This window comes from Musa acuminata, chromosome BXJ1-9, assembly GCF_036884655.1.
Source record: "Musa acuminata AAA Group cultivar baxijiao chromosome BXJ1-9, Cavendish_Baxijiao_AAA, whole genome shotgun sequence".
Taxonomy (NCBI): Eukaryota; Viridiplantae; Streptophyta; class Magnoliopsida; order Zingiberales; family Musaceae; genus Musa; species Musa acuminata.
Window position 1 is genome coordinate 35,864,166 of NC_088335.1, and position 20,447 is coordinate 35,884,612.

General features: G+C 42.6%; 1 protein-coding gene across 4 annotated transcripts; it reads left to right on the forward strand.

Moving 5' to 3' along the window:
• The first annotated feature begins 14,193 nt into the window (after positions 1–14,193).
• Positions 14,194–19,197, forward strand: LOC135584338 (uncharacterized). 4 transcript variants are annotated; one of them, XM_065083558.1, is made up of 6 exons: positions 14,196–15,386; positions 17,140–17,197; positions 17,300–17,383; positions 17,469–17,610; positions 17,881–18,288; positions 18,524–19,197. In XM_065083558.1, exons 1-5 carry the CDS (start codon positions 14,861–14,863, stop codon positions 18,274–18,276), a joined length of 1,206 nt encoding a protein of 401 aa, XP_064939630.1. In that variant the 5' UTR covers positions 14,196–14,860; the 3' UTR covers positions 18,277–18,288; positions 18,524–19,197. The 4 variants fall into 4 exon arrangements, with proteins under 4 accessions (XP_064939631.1, XP_064939632.1, XP_064939630.1 ...); XM_065083559.1 differs by lacking the exon at positions 18,524–19,197 and having other exon boundaries at positions 14,194–15,386; positions 17,971–18,406; XM_065083560.1 differs by lacking the exon at positions 18,524–19,197 and having other exon boundaries at positions 14,195–15,386; positions 17,910–18,406.
• Positions 19,198–20,447: the final 1,250 nt, after the last annotated feature.

The window sequence follows — 20,447 nt, forward strand, 5'->3', positions numbered from 1 at the left end:
TGTGATGTATGATATGTGGACGGATGATCATGGACCGTGTGATGTGTGTACTTGTGATTATCATTATTGAGGTCTGCGAGCCTCCATTATATTTCTCGTTTATTATCGGGCCTGCGTGCCTATGATTAAGTTGTAATCACATGAGGAGGCGCAGCGGGAGCGTGGATGCGATAGCGGGACCCACGAGACGAACGATCGTGATGCATGGAGATGCATCAAGATGTCGACAAAACCGACGAGGACGAGATGGACGATCACAGGGCATGGAGATGTACCGTTGCACACATAGATCTTGATGTGAGTGATTAGGCCTACTGGCTCGGGCCTAATCATATTAGGTTGTGGTCCATGATCATCTGGTGTGATTGCTTATACACATACTAGATAAGTATATATATTTGCATGCGATATAGATATATATTAAATATGTATATGTGTGACATGTCATATTAGGAGACCAAATCTTAGAAACATCTCTCGATAATATTAAGTCGGTAAACGTGAGGCAATTAGATTGACCCACGTGGCCTTCCATCGTTATAAGTAGGAACCGATTCCCGGTGTAGGTTGAGTTGGTCGAGTCCCTCGAGACTCACCTATATCGCGATTCGCTATCTTGCTTACGACATAGAGATGTCACCGGTGACCTGAGGGCATGGTATACTTGGTCGAGTCCCTCGAGGGTATATCATCAAATCAGACTCATCTTGTAACGAAGGTGTTGACTTAACTGAGTATCATGGTTGGTCGAGTCCCTCGAGGCCATGGTGATTCGGAGGCCGAACAGGACGGGAATCACAAGGAGTTGTGATTGGTAAGAGTTGCCTACCTTTTAGGCTTAGTGTGATTGGTCGAGTCCCTCAAGGTTACACTAAGACGCTGATTGGATCCTGATCCCCACTAGAAGTCTGCCGGAGACTTCCATTTCACGTGTTGAGGGTGTCGCGTGACTCGTTAGTAAAATAGTGGGAGCATATTAAGATAGAAGTCCATATCTTGATAGTTTATTTCTTGCAAAATCTGCATGTTATTCATTTCTGCTACATCTTTATTTTCAAAAAACGTCGCTTTTAAATCCCTTACGTGGCATACTTGATGTCAACCGCCTCACTGGTCCAAATTATACGGATTGGTTCCGTAACTTGAGAATTGTTCTCACAGCGAAGAAAATCGTGTACGTCCTTGATATAGTGATGCCTACGCCCGAAGAAGGGGCAAGCGAGGATGAGATCGCTCGCTACGTGAAGTACATTGATGACTCCACTCTTGCTCAGTGCTATATGTTAGGCTCTATGACTCCTGAGTTACAGAGACAACATGAAAAGATGGATGCCAGATCCATTCTCCTACATGTTCGCAAATTGTTTGAGGAACAAGGAAGGACTCAGCGATATGAGATATCCAAGAGCCTCTTCCATGCTAGGATGACTGAGGGGACACCGGTTCAGAACCATGTCCTAAAGATGATTGAGTGGATAGAGAAACTCACAGGTCTATGAATGGTCCTAGAGGATAACTTGTGTGTGGACATTATGCTTCAGTCTCTACCAGATTCCTTTTCATAGTTCATAATAAATTTTAATATGAACAAGCTTAAGGTGACTCTCCCAGAGCTCCTCAATATGTTGAGGGAGGTAGAGAGTACTATTAAGAATGAGAAGCCAGTTCTCTACACTGGTGAGACAAAAAAGAAAAGGAAAGCAGAAAGGTCCCTTAAGAAGGGAAAGGGCAAGGGCAAACCAGGTAAAGCAAAGGTTGCTAAGAAAGACCCAGTAAAGGACAAAGGCCAATGCTTCCACTGTGGTAAAGATGAGCACTAGAAGAGGAACTATAAAGAGTACCTTGTAGAAAGGGCGAAATAGAAGCTTGGAGAAGCTTTAGGTACATTCATGATCAATCTCCAATTGGCAGATTTTTGTGATAGTGCATTGGTATTGGATACCAGTATTACTTATTACATCTATAATTTATTGTAAATTCTAGCAAAGCCGAGGGGAGATTGACGAGAGGAATATTGCATAAAGGTTTGTTTATGCAAGACACTACTCCACATATCATGAATGTAAGTGTCTAAGAGGAAACGAGATGAGGTGAACAGTGCATACCTATGGCATTGTAGGCTAGGTCACATCCATGAAAGAAGGATTCAAAAGTTGCTAAATAATGGATATCTAGATCCATTCGACTATGTGTCATATGTAACTTGTGAACCTTGCATTCGTGGAAAATTGACCAACTCTCCATTTAGTGGAACTGGAGAGAGAGCCACTGAGTTGTTGGAACTCATACATAGTGATGTATGTATGTGGACCCATGTCAACTCATGCCATTGGAGGTTACTCCTACTTCATTACATTTACTGATGATTTCTCAAGGTATGGATATGTGTACTTAATGAAGTACAAGTCCGAGGCCTTTGAGAAATTCAGATAGTATAGGAATGAGGTGGAGAACCAAACCGGAAAGAGTATCAAAACTCTTTGATCAGATCGAGGAGGTGAGTACTTAAGTACAGAGTTTACTCAGTTCCTCAATGACCATGGGATATTATCCCAATGGACACCTCCTTATACACCTCAGCTCAATGGTGTCTTTGAAAGGAGAAATTGTACGTTATTAGATATGGTACGGTCCATGATGAGTTTCGCTGACCTACCCATCTCATTCTGGGGATATGCCCTAGAAATCGCAGCTTACCTTCTGAACAGAGTTCCAACTAAGTTGGTAGTATCTACACCATATGAGATATGGAAAGGGAAGAAGCCCGATCTTAAGGTTGTTAAGATTTGGGGCTGCCTTGCACATGTTAAAAGACACAACCCCGATAAGTTAGAATCAAGGACAGAGCGATGCAAATTTGTGGGATACCCCAAAGAAACTTATGGGTATTATTTCTATCATCTCGAGGACCAAAAGGTCTTTGTAGCTAATAGAGCAGTGTTCCTTGAGAAGGAACACATTCTTGGCGGAGACAGTGGGAGAATGATAGAGTTGAGCGAGGTTGGAGAACCAAGCTCAAGCACCACTCTATAGCCCGAGTCTGTTCAGGTACCTAATACACAATTTTCAACTTTACGCAGGTCTGATAGAGTATCTCATCCTCCTGAGAGATATGTGGGACATATTAGAGGAGAGGATGTTAAGGATATTGATCCTCAGACCTACGAGGAGGCTATTATGAGTATAGACTCTGAGAAGTGGCAAGAAGCCATGAATTCTGAGATGGATTCTATGTACTCCAATAAGGTTTGGAACCTACTTGATGCGCCCGAAGGTATTGTACCCATCGGTTGCAAGTAGATCTTTAAGAAAAAGATCAGAGTAGATGGAAAGGTAGAGACTTATAAAGCAAGGCTAGTGGCTAAGGGGTATCGTCAAAGGCAAGGTGTTGATTACGACGAAACCTTCTCACCCATAGCAATGCTAAAATCCATCAGAATTCTATTGGCTATTGCAGCACACTATGATTATGAGATCTGGTAGATGGATGTGAAAACTGCATTCCTCAATGGGAACCTCGAGGAGGTATATATGATGTAACCTGAGGGATTCATGTCCAAGAACTGCCCAGATAAGGTGTGTATGTTGCTTAGATCCATTTATGGACTAAAGCAAGCTTCCCGAAGTTGGAACATAAGATTTGATAAGGCAATCAGATCTTATGACTTCGTTAAGAACGAAGATGAGCCTTGTGTGTACAGGAAGGTAAGTGGGAGCGCTATCACCTTTTTAGTGATATATGTGGATGACATCCTGATCATTGGGAATGACGTAGGAATGCTATCCACGGTAAAGGCTTGGTTATCTAGACACTTCTCCATGAAGGACTTAGGGGAAGCATCCTATATCTTGGGGATTAGAATCTATAGAGATAGATCCAAGAGGACGCTTGGCTTGTCCCAGTCCAGGTACATAGAACCATTGTCAAAATGTTTGGCATTGAAAATTCTAAGAAAGGGCGAACATGGATATGATACCTTATGCCTCAGCAATAGGGTCTATCATGTATGCCATGCTATGTACTAGGTCTGATATAGCACATGCTCTGAGTGTCACGAGCAGGTATCAGGCGGATCCAGGCTTGGAGCACTGGAAAGCAGTAAAGTGTATCCTTATGTACTTGAGAAGGACTAAGGATCTTTTACTAATATATAGAGGTAATAGCCTTAAGGTTGAAGGCTACACTGACTCAAGTTTTCAGTCTGATGTCGATGATAGCAAGTCGAATTCAGGGTATATGTACACCTTGAATGGAGGAGCAGTGTGCTGGAAGAGTTCCAAGCAAGATACCACTGCTGACTCGACCACAGAGGCGGAGTACATTGCTGCATTAGATGTAGATAAGGAGGGAGTCTGGGTGAAGAAGTTCATCACAGATTTGGGAGTCGTGCCGGGTAGCGAGGAGCCGATCTCCTTATATTGCGACAACTATGGGGCGATTACTCGAATAAGGGAACCCGGGTCTCATCAGAAGTGTTCTGAGGAGGTTCCAACTTATCAGAGAGATCGTAACCCGAGGATATGTAGCAGTGGAAAGAGTTCCATCCGAAGATAACATTGCAGATCCACTGACAAAACCGTTGTCTCATTTTGTCTTTGAGCGTCACAAGGGTCTGATGGGGATCAGACACATAGGTGATTGGCTTTAGGTCAAGTGGGAGATTGCTAATCATAGGTGCCCAACAAGCCAATCACGTGAGTGATGGCACGTGTGACTTGATACAGAATCTTTTTTCTTATTATATTTTGGTGTATATCACTTTATAACTATTGCATATGTGCATATATATATTGTGATGTCCTTGGATTTGTGCAATGGGAATCGGATCGTGATGAGATCACGATAATGAGATCGATTCACCTTTAAACACATATCCTAAATAATCCCGGTCATAGGTTACTCGAGAGGGACATCGTGATAACCGGATAGACTGGTGTGCTGTATACCCGTCCATATGATGGATGCAGTTGGTCTCATAGTTGCTCGTGTAGGGACACTAGGGATACAGTACAGGTACTCATTAGAGAATGAGTTCACTGATTGATCCGCTTACGGAATGCTGGATGGTTAATGATGCCTTATTGTCAGACAGCGATTCCGTAGTCCTAGTGGTGTATCTGGTCCTTAGACTTGAGACACCAAGGATATCCTGTATGAGTGCTCCACTCTTTGATACCAGACTTATAGGTTTGGCTGTCCCAGATCTAGTACAGCTGGTCATTGGGAGTGGTAGTCGACCTTACGAGGGCTATTGAGTGTCGATAGAGGATCATCCACTCTTGGCGTCATGAGAGGAATATCCCATGTGTTCTTGCTCAGACAAATCCCTAGCCAGGGTCATTCAGGTTGAGAGAGAAAGAGTTCTCCAGGAGAATCCAATTAGAGCGAGACTCGAGTAGAAACCGTATGGGTCTGACAACACCATGCTCGATATACGATCTTTGGGATATTAGATAGATGAGGGATTATAGGTACACGGTAACTAAGGACAGACAGGTCCAATAGATTGGATTCCCCTGTATCGTCTGGGGACTACGGCATAGTGGCCTAGTACTTCCGTAGTCGATGAGTCAAGTGAATTATTATAGAGATAATAATTCACTGAGTTAGAAGGAGTTCTGACAGGTATGACTCACGGCCAGCTCGATATTGGGCCTAGAGGGTCACACACATATGGTAGGTATTGCGATGAGTAGAGGTTCGGATATGAGATATCCGACGGAGCCCTTGTCTTATTGGATACAGATCCAATACCCACTAGGGGAGGACCCATTAGGGTTTGACAGGGGACCTCTATAAATAGGAGGGATTCAGAGCCTCATAGGCTAGAGCCTTTGCTTGCCTTTCCTATTCTCCTCTTCCTCTCCACCTCAAATCAGGCCTGGAGTTTTGAGGAGCGTCGTCGCAACCCTGCTGTGTGGATCACCGCTAGAGAGGAGGACGCTTGACCTCCTTTACCCTCTCCTAAGGATATGTAAGGAAACAGGGATATACGATCTCCCTAGGTAACACAATCTACTCTATACGCAGTTTCATGTTTCGCGGATTTTTGCGCACCAATCTTCGCACGACGACGAACATCTTTTGGGAATCGGGGATTTTGTTTTCTTGTTCTTCCACTGCGCATGTGATGTTGCCCCCATGATTTCCCAACAGCCTAGGCGGTGCCACCGCCTAGGCCAATTCAGCTCACTGGTTGGGCTCCAAACTTGGCCCAAACCAGTCCGAACTCGGGCCCAATTGGCCCCTACTTGGGTTATAAGATTAACACCTAATCCTAACCCTAATTAATGTGCTAACTACGAATTTAAAGACATTTTCTAAGCTATTACAAAGTCCGTAAGTCAAGACTTTTTCCGACGAGCTTCCGGCGAACTTCCGACGGTTTTCCGATAAACTCTCGGAAACCATTCTGCGGACTCCCGGCAAGCTCCTAGACTTCACGATTTGATCTTGACGAGTTCCAACGAGCTTCTTTGGCAAGCTCCGATCTTTCTCGGTGAGCTCCGCGAACTTCCAACGAACCTTCCGACGAGCTTCCGAAAAACCCTTCGGCAAGCTCCCTACTCATTCTCGGCTATTTCCGGCAGCATTCCCGACGAACCTTGGGACTTCCGTCGAACTCTCGAACTCCCAACGAATCCTTCGCGCTTGACTCCAGCACTTTGTTTCGCTTTATGTCTTCATCGTTATCATAGTTAATCCTGCACACACAAACCAAAACTCAACTCCGATCTAGACAATTATTACAACGTGAATTGACATTCTGTTGCCCGACACGTCATTGGTTGGCGCTTCGTCCGATTCTTCGGTGCATCGTCCTCTCTTGCGGCTTGTTGCCTAATCGGCGGTTGACCTCCGCAACCCCGATATCCTTGGCGCAATTTCGCTCTCCTTGGCCCGATGCCCGATGTCCGAAGCATTCAGCCATCCAATATCCTGACGTGATCTCTTCCGGCGCAACGTCAATTCCTCCTGTGTCAACTGTCTAAACCTGATCGAGTAGACCTGCATCGCTCAAAATGCAGTTTAAATCATAAACACATATCAAGTGGTTTCATAATCAAAATACGAGATTCAATAGATTTTGGGTAGCTAAGTCCCTCTGGACTCGTCGTCGCTTCCTCGCCCCTTTCGACCCCCTGCTTCAACACCTCTGTGTTCTCCAAGCAATCCAATTGGTCAATGGAAAGATAGATTACAACTCCCATGCATGGCCTCTGCCATCACGTTATAGGATTTGCACCAATTCTGTTCTCCTTAGCTTCCTTGGTAGCAACGTTCGCTTACTCGGCCTTGTCCTCTGACTTGCCGGGCTCCCTTAAGCGAATATGAGCTCTGGAGCAGTTCAACTCTCTAGCTGCTTCGATCATACCTCTGCATGATCAAGTCCCCCCCATGGAACTCACTGGTACTTGCATTCGAACTTTTCCCTTGGTGGAACACAGCCCCCATATGCTGATGACCAAGATTTTCATCCGATGCAAAATTCGATGCACGCACGAAAGACCCGCCTCTGCGGTACCATGGCCTTCACTCCTTGAATCCATAGCCCTTCTTACCGTCGTGTTGTTCACTGAAGTGGAGCTTCTAATAGCTCCCGATCATACCTCCATATGATCTAGTCCCTCACGGGACTAGATTGTGTGTATCGCATTGCCACGAACTGTTCCACCATGATCCGCTGCACCATGTCGCCTCCTAGTGACATCTCCATTGCATTCTGATCCTTGTGGAATAAACTCGAATTATGAACCCTCCATGTGTGGCCTCTGCCAATACATCCCAGGGTCTCTTCCACCTTCGATTTTGTTCGCCCCTTTGGCAATCGACCTTCATCCACCCACTCTTGGGTCACACCTAGATGAAGCACCGCTCTAGGACAGTCCGTCGCCTAGTAGCTCCCGAATTCCACCGACTTCTCTGTAATTTGTGCACCATTGTCTGGATCCTGGGCCTCTGCCCTTACCAGCACAATCTCCGCTGCGCACCGCTTCCTTCACGGCAACTTGAATGGCAACACTGTGGCATATTCTTCAAGAGTACCCACCTCTGAGTCCTCTTGCCTCGTGCTAAGGCCTTCTGAACTCAACTTCGCCTCCGCAAATTGAGTCGCCTTAGTTCCTCCATCAAATGCTCCTCCGAGATAAGGTGCATGTGCCCAGAAGCTCCCTTCGTCTTTGACACCATGCAAGATGAGTCCACTCTGACAGAATGAATGGCCCATGGAACAACATGATCTTGCTCTTGCCTCTACAAGAGTTCATGTCCTTAACCTCTGTCCAAGGAAAGCACTTTGCCTCTGCTCCATGTTCTAACTTCTATGCTGGCTCCCTTCATGTGGCTTGGGTACTTCGCCAAGTTACACCCAAGTTGCTCCGCTCCTCGTTTTTGCATTGAGTCGATGGTGGCCCTCGCGCCCACCATTCCACGGGTCAGCCCTCCCTTGAGTCCGATCTCCACATCGACTCCAAGTATGCCTTCATTTAAGTTGCTTTAGGTCGCTCCCCCACTTGATCTTGCAATGCATCCACCAATGCATTCTCTCAAGCGAGATCATGCGACAACTCTTCGCCGCTTGCTCAGTCCATTGAGCTTCATGGAGTTGTTGTTTGTTGAGGTACTCCTCCTCAACATGTGAGGTCCGTCCCACATGATTCTCCCTCTGGAGAGCCGGGACTTATCCCTCCTAGATAACTGTCCCATTGGAGCAACATCTCTCTTCGTTTCGGAGACCACCATCCCCTTAGACTACTCCGATCTGCTGAACAAACTGTGTATGTTCTGCCTCCTGCAAACGCACTTGCTAGATTGCGACTCTACGTCAATACAGCCCCCGCTGCGCCACTCAAGGCCCAGCAACATCCTGAACTCGTTGCACACTTCAGCCTCCTATGGACGTATCCTTCACATGCCGAAGAGAAAGTTCCAATGCTCCATGGCGCTGAGTTTCGATCGCCTTAAGATGGCCGTGAACATTCCGTCGTCCGTATACAAGCCCATGCATGAGTACCGAATTCTTTGAGTTAGCAATTCCCCTCACCTCTGTGAGCTTTGCACAACTCTTTCGATCGCTGAGCAACTCATTCCACCTTGCATGGTCTCATTCTTTACCAAGCGCCTCGCTTGCCTTGAGCACCATCAAGTATAGTTGTCAACGTTGAGCCGTAGCTCAAACTCAGCCATCCCAACCTTTGTGCGCTCCGCATTCTTCCAAGCTTGCCTGTTCTCATGGTGCCTCTTGCGCGAAGGGTTGGCCATTCCTCTGAATGCCAATGTCAGATGCCCGCTCCTCCGAGCGACTCCTTTTCCCCACATCTCCATGCTCATTTTCCCCCAAATGGTCGTGCGTGTGCTGACTGCCCTCAACGCAGCCCCGCTAGGTCCCCCACGTTTGCACGCTAAGTGTTTCTATGAGTGCTTGTCCCGCTCTGATACCATCTGTCACGGACTTAGCTGGTTTTGCCTAAGTCGTGCGGCACTCTTGCGTGTCCGTCCGCAAAGGTCGGCCTCCCCGAAGCCTCCCATTGTCCCTTAGGACCAACAAAAGAGAGAACGCCTCAATCGGGATCCACAAGCAAACATCTCCGAAAAACACTTCATAGACAATGCAAATTACAAACAGACTTTACAAGCTCTGAACAGTGGCACAACAAAGGGTAAAATGGTCCATTACAGACCGAGAATCTCTCGCACGTGTCCACATGACATATCCTTTATTTACAAGCCTAAAGAGGCCATCAACCCAACTAAAATGGGACTATTAAGCCTTCGGCCGCCCCTCTACATGCTGTACAAGGCATGAACATGCCAAAAGACACGGACATACATAAGCATTACATCAAACATCCTGTTTCGAAGTTTGTCCGTGACAGAACGTCCGGACTTCCGATGAACTCTTGAACTCCCAATGAAATTGCGTTCTTGACTTCGGGACTCCATTTTGCTTTATGTCTTGCTATCGTAGTTAATCATGCACATGTAAAAACACACTTCGATCTAGGCAATTATTACTAAGCTTGAATCATATTGTCCGACATGTCATTAATCCATCGACGCTTCGTCCGATTTTTTGGCACATCGTCCTCTCTTGCGGCTTATTGCCCAATCGGCCAGTTGACTATGCAATTTTGATATCCTTAACACAATATCCGCTCTTCTCGGCCCAATGCCCGAATCTATGGCCCGAAGCCTTCTATCGATATGTCGATCGATCCTCCGGCTCGACGTCCAATCTTCTGACATGTTTTCCTCCGGCCCAACATGATTTTTCTTGCTTTAATTATCTCTCCCTGATCGAAGCATCCTATGTCACTCGAAACACGGATTAAATCATAAACATTTATCAATTGATTTCATCATCAAAATACGAGATTCAATAGGTGCCACCTGTTGGGTCATTGTTTGGGCCTTGCACTTGGCCCAACACAACCCAAACTTGGGCCCAATTGGCCCTTAATTGAGTTAGCCCAATTCCAACCTAATTATATGCTAACTATAAATTTTAAGGCATGCACTAAGCTAATTAAGTCCGTTAAGTCTTGGTTTCTTTTGGCGAGCTTCCGGTGAACTTCCAACGATCTCTCGGCAATGTTCCAGCGGACTCTCGGCAAGCTCCTAGACTTCATGACAATCTTCTTGGAAAATTATGATGAGCTTCTTTAGCAAGCTCCTGGACTTCTTGGTCAATTCCGGCAAAACTTCTGATGAACATTCGGAATTCCGACGAACTCTCGAAGTCACAACGAAATCTCGTTCTTGACTCCGAGACTTCATTTTACTTTATGCCTTTCTATCATAGTTAATCCTACACACTTAAAGCCCACTTCGACCTAGACAATTATTACAAGGCTTGAATCAAGTGTTGTCTGGCATGTCATTGGTTTATCGACGTTTCATCCGAATCTTCGGTGCATCATCCTCTCTTATGGCCTATTGCCCAATCGGCCAATTAACCTCTGTAACTCTGATTTACTTAGCGCAATTTCAGCTCTTCTTGGCTTGATGCCCGAACCCATGGCCCGAAGCCTTTTGTTGATACATCGACTGATCCTTCGGCTCGACGTTCAATCTTCTGATATGTTTTTCTCCGGCCCAACATGATTCTTCTTGCTTCAATTGTCTCTCCTTGATCGAAGCTTCTTACGTCATTCAAAACGCAGATCAAATCATAAATAGTATCAATTGGTTTCATCATCAAAATCCGATATTCAATACCCATGAGAGATTATTGGATAGAGATCCACTAATCTAAGAGGCCTGGGTAGTTGGATGAAGATCCAATACCCAATATGATAGAATCCATTAAGGTTAAGTAGACAAGAGACCTCTATAAATAGGATGTCCACTCTCAATTCCTCCTCTATTGATGCCACCGGCTTCTACTATCGATCTTCTTTCAATGAGTGAATATCAACTATCCTCTTACAACTCTTTCTCCTTTTTATAGGTTTAAGAGAAAACATTTACAAGTCACTCACTCACTCCTCCCTTAAACAGAAATCTACACTTAGAACAAGAAGAGAGGAACTCTCAAAGAATTACAACAATATTTTCTCACTTAGATCACAAGTTTTTGTTCACTTTTCATGCTTTGTCAAGCAAAAATGATTGGGATATTTATAAGCCCCAAATGACTTCAAAAATAAGTCAAAAAAGTGTCTCATCCCGAGTTTTGGGGGTACTAGCAGTACCATCGCCATTAACTGGATAGTACCATTATATACTAGACTGATAACTGGCAGTACCACCATCTGTCATTCTAACATTGGGTGGTACCACCGTCCAGTTTAACATTAACATTAGCCGGTATCACCGTTTGATAGCCTTGGAGATTGGACTGTAGTGATATCATCACTAGTATAAGCGGTACCACAGCCCAAGCACTGTGAGTCTGTGCTTTTGGCGATGCCATCGCCAAACCCTGCTACATGCCACTAAATGGACCAAACAACAAGTCCAATTTAGCCCTAAATCAGGTCCAATTGGTCCTTAATTGAATTAGTAGGATTACTCCCAAAACTAACTCAACTTAAGATCAAACTATGACAATTAAGACTTAAATAATTATAAATTATGAAATCTTAGTTGTCCGGCATGTCATTTGTTCATCCAAACTCCCGGCGAACTTTTGATGCATCGTCTCAACCTTCGGCATATCACTCGATCCATCGACATGTTGACTCCTACAACATCTAATCTTGGTGCAACGTCCGATTCTTCTGACCCGATACCTATTTTCTAACTCCCGCCCAATGTTTGATTTTTCTTGCTTCAATTGTTTTACCTTTTCATGATCGTGGTTACTCCTACGTCACTTTTCTCAAAACATGAATTAGATCGTAAACTCATCAATTAATTTCATCATCAAAATATGAGATTCAATAAAAATTTTAGCATGTCATGCATTTCTTTAAAGTTGGTTATATAAGTTTTTGTTCACTTTCCATGCTTTATCAAGCAGGAAAGATTGGGGTACTTATAGGCCCCAAATGACTTCAAAAATAAAGCTAAAAAGTGTCTCACCCCGAGTTTCCGAGGTACTAGCGATACCACCGTCGTTATTAGGTAGTACCATCGCCTAATCTGACACTAACACTAGGCGGTACCACCACCTGATAGCCTCGGAGATTAGGCTCTGGCAGTACCACTACTAGTTTAGGCAATACCACGGCCCATGCATTGGGAGTTTGTGCTTTTGGCGATGGCACCACCAAGTCCCAAACCTTGCAACATGCCACTGAATGGATCAAACAACATGCCCAATTCAACCCTAAATCAAGCCCAATTGGCCCCTAATTTAGTTAGTAGGATTACTCCCAAAACTAACTCAAATTAAGATCTAACTACAATAATTAAGACTTAAACAATTATAAATCATGAAATCTTAGTTGTCCGGCACATCATTTGTTCATCCGAACTCCCGGCGAACTTTCGGCGCATCGTTTGAACCTTCAACGTGTCGCCCGATCCATCGGTACGTTGACTCCCACAACATTCAATTTTGGCGCAATGTTTGATTCTTTTGCTTCGATGCTTGTTTTCTAACTCCAGCCCAATGTCTGATTCTTCTTATTTTAATTATTTTACCTTTTAGTTAGTCTTACATCACTTTTCTTAAAATATAGATTAGATTGTAAACACATAAATTGATTTCATCATCAAAATTCGAAATTAAACAAAAAAATTTAACATATAATACAGTTTTTCAAAGCTGGTTATATAAGTTATGCATAAGAATCTCTTATTTTATTATTTTAGGATCATCGACGGCCATACGAAGGTCAGTGAACAATTAACGTAAACGTTTGGTTTTTTTTTTTTTTTTGTTTTAGATAAAAGAAGAGCTATTCGAGTTATGATAAGTTTGTGGTTGGATTTGTGGTGCATGTTACGAGTTATCTATGGTTACTATTTTTGAGATGTATTTCTCTCTCAAGATGAAATAGAAATACTACTAAACCACTTGTTCAAGACCTCTTTTTTTTTTAACCTTATTCTACTTTAGATTCTCTTATTGCCCTTACCTATTACCTTCTGCTGTCCCCTTATTGTCATGATAATTATAAAATAGTATGCTTTCTAGTAACAATGCTATTATTCACTTTTTCTCAACCATCATCTCTACACGGTTGATTCACTGATAATATTCATAATGTTGTGGTCGGGAAAACAACAATCGAGATTCTTTTTACAAATAGAATCATGGTATACTTATATAATTGTTGCTTTGGTGTAAGGTGATAATTAAAATTAAATTAAATAAGGTGTTATTTCCATAATAAATTTTATACTTATCATGTCCTATCATACATGATAAAGACATTATGAATTTTAGAAGTCGGCTTTCATCACGGTGGATTGGATTGTGTTCATTTATAAGTGGATCTAGTTGGGAGTTTGGGTTTATGAGAGCTAGATCGGAATCAAAATTGGTTTTTTATTGGAATCAAAATTGGTTTTCCATAATATTCTCTACTCTTTTTTTTTTTTTCTTTTTTTGTATTGTTAGCCAAAAAAAATTGGTTCTTTGGATGGCAATTGCTGTAATAACACGAGCCCTTTAATATATCGTGCTATTATAATGGATAAAGGAACCGCGACACCGGCTATATCCGGTTGTCCACCTGCTCCCCACCGGTACTTTCCGGTCTCTCCTTTTAGGACACTAAACGGCGCCGGCGTCTCTCTTATTCACTGTGAAACGCCATCCGCCACCTCTCTCTCTCTCTCTCTCTCTCTCTCTCTTCTATCTTGGAAACTCCTTGTATCGGTTTCGCTTCCCGTTTCCGGGATCCGCTGCCCTTTTGGCGCCGGATCAGAGCTCATGGGTGCCCTTCAAGGATTCCTGTTCTCCGATCGGCTCTCGGCCCTCCATTGAGTTGACTCCGAGTTTCTTCTCTGGATTTAGCTGGCCATTTCAGGGTTCCGGGGCACCAGTTTGGTTTCCTGGCGAAGAGCCGCTGAATGCGCGCGCGTTGGTGTCGATATTGTCTATTTGGGCAGTGTTGCGCTGATTTTGACCTTCGTCGGGTTTCGTGGTGCGTTCGACGGTTAGATTGGAAATGGCTGTCTTGGGAACCCTAGGTTGGTCTGGGGTCCGTGCTGCTGAAGGAAGTTGCGGGTCAAAGAAGGGTTTTCTGGGGTGCTTCCTTGGCCTTGCTTAAGCTGGGGGGTGGAGGGTTTCGATTTCGCTGGCTATTTGGTTCTTAGGAGTGCAGTGGTGCGAGCGGATAGGAGCCTTGAGAATCTCGATGAAATATTCGAACTATCATTTGATTCTGTTGCAGCAAGTGAAGGGTCTTGGCCAGGTTTAGGGCCACAGTGGTGGATCCGTGGAAAAGTTTGGATTTTGGTGATATGTCGGGAGCTCCTAAGGCCCGTTCCCTCAATGTGGCCGATCCCGATGCAAGGCCAGTCCTTGTACCCGGCGGTAACAAGGCCAGGTCAGTGGCAACCGCTCAAAAACCAGCTTCGAAGCCTCCGAGTAAAACTGAGAGCACTGAGGTTGCAGCAGCTGATGAGAAGAAGAAGCAGAAGAAGAAGAAGAAGAAGAAGAAGGCTTCTAGTCCTAGGGCGAATCTACCACAGCTTAGGTCTAGTTTAAGCGCTCCCTCAGCGCTTAGGAGGCATGAGATGCTGTTGCAGTCAAACCTGTCGCTGAATGCTTCTTGCTCCTCTGATGCATCCACAGACTCCTTTTGCAGCCGAGCCTCCACTGGGAGGATTGGTAGGACAAGCTCAACCAGCAAGCGGAGAGAGAGTATCTCAAGGACAGCCAAGATTTTGGCGAAGGTGGAGAAGAATGTTGCGGATGATTCAACCATGCATCCACCAGAAATTGTGCAGGGGAAGCGGAAGTGTGCTTGGGTGACACCCAATACAGGTGAGTTTGTTTATTTCCCCTACCTTTCTGATTACTGGAAAAATTATTGTTCTGATTTCTCACAAAATTGTTGTTCTAATATGCCTTGATTTTCTGTTTCATTTTTTTCTGGAGCTAAGCAATATTTTTTATCCTTGATGGAATCACATGTTTGAGGATTTTATAAAGAAGTATTATTACATTATAATATGGTCTTTTTTCAATTACATGGTCGTAAGCACTTCTTGTTGTGTTGGTCTTGACAAGCTTTTGGTTGGTTGGCAAGCTTTTGGTTGGAATCACATGTTTGGTATAGGGAAAAATGTCACTTTTTTGTAGGAAGTGATGTGTGGGTTTAGTGAGCCAAAATGAGACAAAGTGAGAAGGGAGGTTAAGGAAGATAGAATTGGAGAGGTCCAAGGACAGTGATGCAAAAAATGGTTCGCTTGAATTTCTTTCTTTTCTTGAAATAAATTCTTTGTCCTTGTGGACTTCTTGCTCACTCCTCTTTTTGTTCTTTCCATGATTATTCTCTTGGCAACTGAGCTAGGGTCTTGTAGTGCACAGGGGTAATGAGGCTTCATCTGCCAGATGTCCACAATCCTCAAGTTACATGATAATTGAAGCATTGACGATGTTGTGCCTATTTATCCCTGCACTCAACCAGGGAAGAAAATGGAAGAGACCTTGTGCTCTGGATTTCTATTTGGTAGATGTCAATATTAGGTGGAAAAAAGCTCGGTTAACTTGTGAATTGATTGGAGAATAGAATGGACAAGGACACTCGTAGAGTGTATGGGTGTAGAACTGTTGTTAAGGAACATTGAGAAAGTGTTAATAATCTCACCCTCATGCATCTGAGTTGGCAATGCCGAACCCAGATGAGTCTTAGCAAAGGATGCTGTTTGTGGAGCCGAACTAGTTCTATTAGAATCTGATTCATGATGATTAGATTGATCCTATCTATGGATAATGCCAAAATTTGAGTGTACTCACTTTGGCTGAATATTAGTTGTTTATTCTAGTATATTTTATGTTCTTAGCATCACTCTGAGGCTTATTGTTACCGAAGAGTTAACTTTCTGGAAAGATCTGGCAAAGGTTGGGATGACACTAATTCAATTTGATCTGGTAAAGGCTGAATATTTGTGCAGTTAGAAAGTCAACAAACCTAAGCTGTTTCAGAGATTGTCTGGAAGCAAGAATTTTCTAAGAAGTTATAGCACATCATGGAATTATAATGGGTATTTCTTTTATGAGTAATTGCTTCTCCTATTCCTTTTAGGTGTACCTTTGGTGTAACTTATTATCACGTTTTTTTGTTTCTAGAAAGGATTTTTTACAGCATGCAGCTTTTCTAATCTTCAGATTTTCTTGATAATCCAAGTGATATTGTACATATTCATTTCAAGTGTATTGAATTTCTATTTCAATTTTTTTCTAATTTTGTCAGATCACGTTACAGTTCGCCGTTCATAGTATCAATATAATCCATAATAATAAGTGATATTCTGCTTGACCTAGACTATGGCATATCTAAGCTTCCTTTTGGTAACTCTTGGATCAAGACTGGCTTGTTTATTTTGTGACATCTGATTATGCTTTGCTTGCTGTCCTAGTCTTCTACTATTTATTGCTTCTTAATTAGAGTTACATGTTGCCTTCACCCCTGATTTGCTTACCATTCTTCTTATTTTGTAAAAGAATGTCTTCAAATGCTCATGTACAGTAAATCTGGGCATAGTTTTATTTTCATTCTTTTGTGTTTCAACAGAACCATGTTATGTTTCTTTCCACGATGAAGAATGGGGAGTTCCAGTCCATGATGATAAGTATGCAATGGTGATCTTTATTCTTGATTTTTCAAGAGAACAAAACTTTCTAGTTTAGACTGTATGAACTAATGGTGTCTGGTAACCCCAAAAAATCTACAGGAAATTATTCGAACTTCTTGTACTATCTGGTGCATTAGCAGAGCTTACATGGCCTGTTATCATTGGCAAAAGGCACATGTTTAGGTACTGCAAGTGCTTATAACTGGTTTGCAACTGTTGGGAAATTCAAAATATCATCATTATTAGTGCTTATATAGCACCATTTCAGGGAAGTTTTCTTGGACTTCGATCCTGTTGCAGTCTCTAAGTTGAATGAGAAGAAGATTGTAGTGCCTGGAAACACTGCTAGCTCCCTTTTGTCAGAGCCAAAGCTGCGAGCCATCATCGAGAATGCACGCCAGATACTCAAGGTTGGTCTCACTCACTTTTCTTTTCCCTGTCATTTTCTTGTCATTTGTCATCATAGTTGCCACAAACTAGAAATCCATATTTCTTTGTCTAGGAAAGTTATTGCATGTGCACCCCACCGAATAAAGTTTAAGAAATTGCATGCGAGTTGGTCAATTTTGGAAAATTCTCATCCTGAAACATAAGTAAACAAACACATGTGATCTACGACTAATCTGAGTCATGATAGGTTCACCGCTTAGCTTTCCTGCTCTCTTTCTGATTTGTGACAGATAATAGATGAGTTTGGATCATTCGATAGATACTGTTGGAGCTTTGTGAACTACAAACCCATTGTCAGCAAAATCCGCTATCCACGTCAGGTTCCTGTGAAGACACCGAAAGCAGATGTCATAAGCAAAGACTTGGTTCGAAGGGGCTTTCGCAGTGTGGGCCCGACAGTCGTATACTCCTTCATGCAGGCAGCTGGACTGACGAATGACCACCTCATCAGCTGCTTCCGTTTCGTAGAGTGCATAGCTGCTGCATCCTCGAGCACAGATGAAGCTGATCGGGCTAAGGGAAGGCTCGACTCCAAGGTAGAAGATAAGACCAGTACAGATCAGGAACCGATGGTAGTGATCGCTGTGGAATTGTCAAGAGATGTGGATGAGCTAAGCATTTCCTAGCTGTTTGTGATGGTGAGTTCTCTAGTTGTGTCCACCATTCATACTGCTTTTGCTGGGTTTACTCCTTGCAGAAGAGAAGGTAGCAGCTGTGTGTGTTTGTGTGTGTGAATAAAGTTGTTTGTTAGATTTATTTATGCTTCTTGGTTTTAAGCAAAGAGGGCAATCTTCATGTCGGAGAATGATGTTGGGTCATTTTGCCTTGTCTTTTTTATGATGGGTGGGGGAACAAAATCTGTTACTTGTGCAGGTGAGGGAACACATGTCCAGAATTACTTGCGGGTCCCAGTGGCTATTGGTGTTGTCCTCTCAGTGGTAGGTGGTGGGCACATTTAATTTACTTGGTGGTGGACAAATGATTGCTCTGCTATCTATCATTTGCCCAGCTCAAAATCATCTCATGGATCTCATGATGTCTTAATCAGATACCTCTGCACTGGTCATTCTGATTAAGATCTTCTTTTGCTGGGATTAAATATAAAACACTCAATCTGGGTGACATGATTTTGTAAGGACCAACAACCATATTTCCTGGTGATTGGCTTGTCCTGGATTCCATATCAGGCTTGGCAGAACATGAAGTATGCCAGTAAATCAGTGGAACTAATGGGTTATTAATCGTTGAGAATCTATGCACATTATGTGTGATGCATATCTATTTCATCGTACCATATTTCTATTACTTGGTACTAAAACCCTGATATGATATTTATTTCTCTATTGAATCTCAGATGTCCTAAATGAAGCTGATTAGGTATTATAGCAAGCACTAAAACAATGCTATGTGATGAGAGAGGAAAGTGTATGCTACATATACTCGAGATGGAAGATGTTGAGTTTGTAATCTGTGGGGGTATTACTTGTTACTGAAACGTTTGACACAAAAAGTATTTGTCACGCGGTGGTCTGTATGTATCCTGTCATGCCATGTGAACTGAGATGAATGTGGAACTGTGTTTCTTTCGATGTCTTGGGATGTGATGAAGGTAGGGGTTAATAATATTTGCAATTTCATATCTAACAAAAGAGATGTGTTGAGTGTGTGGGGGTCGTCACATATTTGAGTCGCCATGTCATTTTTTTGAGATCATCTTAATCTTTTCCATCGAGTGCATTTTTATTATCCCTTTGTGTGCATACTCCTTGGGGAACTCATGTATTGTTTGCTGTGAGCTTACCAAATATAAGATGGGTAGAACAGGAAAAACACAAGTCAGACCTTTTGACCGAGATGGAGATTTCGATTCGTATTTCTTTTTTTTTTCTTTTTTTTACTATGAAGATTATTATTCACCGTCCTTTTACTATTTATAATCCTATTTTTTAAAAAATTAATATTTTTAAATTATCCTTTTATAAATAGATGAAAATATTCTCCTCCACCTCCTCTTCTTTTGTTTTGTTTTTTTTCTCCTCAGAGGACGACCTAGAGAGGACGGCTATATTTAGGTCAAACTGTGTGAGTGAGCAACATTAGCAAACTTCTTCACCAATCAGATCATATACTTCAAACCAAACCACATCTTGTAAAAATAAAAAAAATACTAGGCATCTGTAGCTCATATGATACTTATATAAGTATGAACTACTCAAAAGGTTCGTCTATACCAAACAGAGAGTTACAAAAATAGAAAAGCAAACTCCAAACTGGTTTTGTTTAGTAATTAGATCATCTAAACTTTAAAAAGATTTGAATGCTTTTGCCTTTTCTATTCATTATCTAATATATTTAAATTCTCATGAGTATATTAAATCCTTTTGTTCATGACGATTGAAAAGAGGGTTTTATTATGCCCTATTTATTACTATCTCATCCCTTCAATATGTTTATTTCATTCATACGATCATTTTTCACTATATTATAATTTTTTTAATATTATACATATATTTTATATTTTTTAATATAAATATATTTTTATTTGTTATTAAAAAAATATGAAATATATGGTTCGATCAATCGATCCACCAATTCAAGATTTGACCGGATCGAATCTGATAATTATGGTTATAACCACCTAAAAATACGCTTACCGAGCTACCAATTTCTCCCGAAAGCCTGTTAATTGCCTCCCTGCTCGAATCCATATCTGAACTCCATCCAGGAAACAATCGTCTTTTCCCTCGAACCCCGATTGAAATAGATGGAATGTTCCTGGCATCATATCTACTCTTCT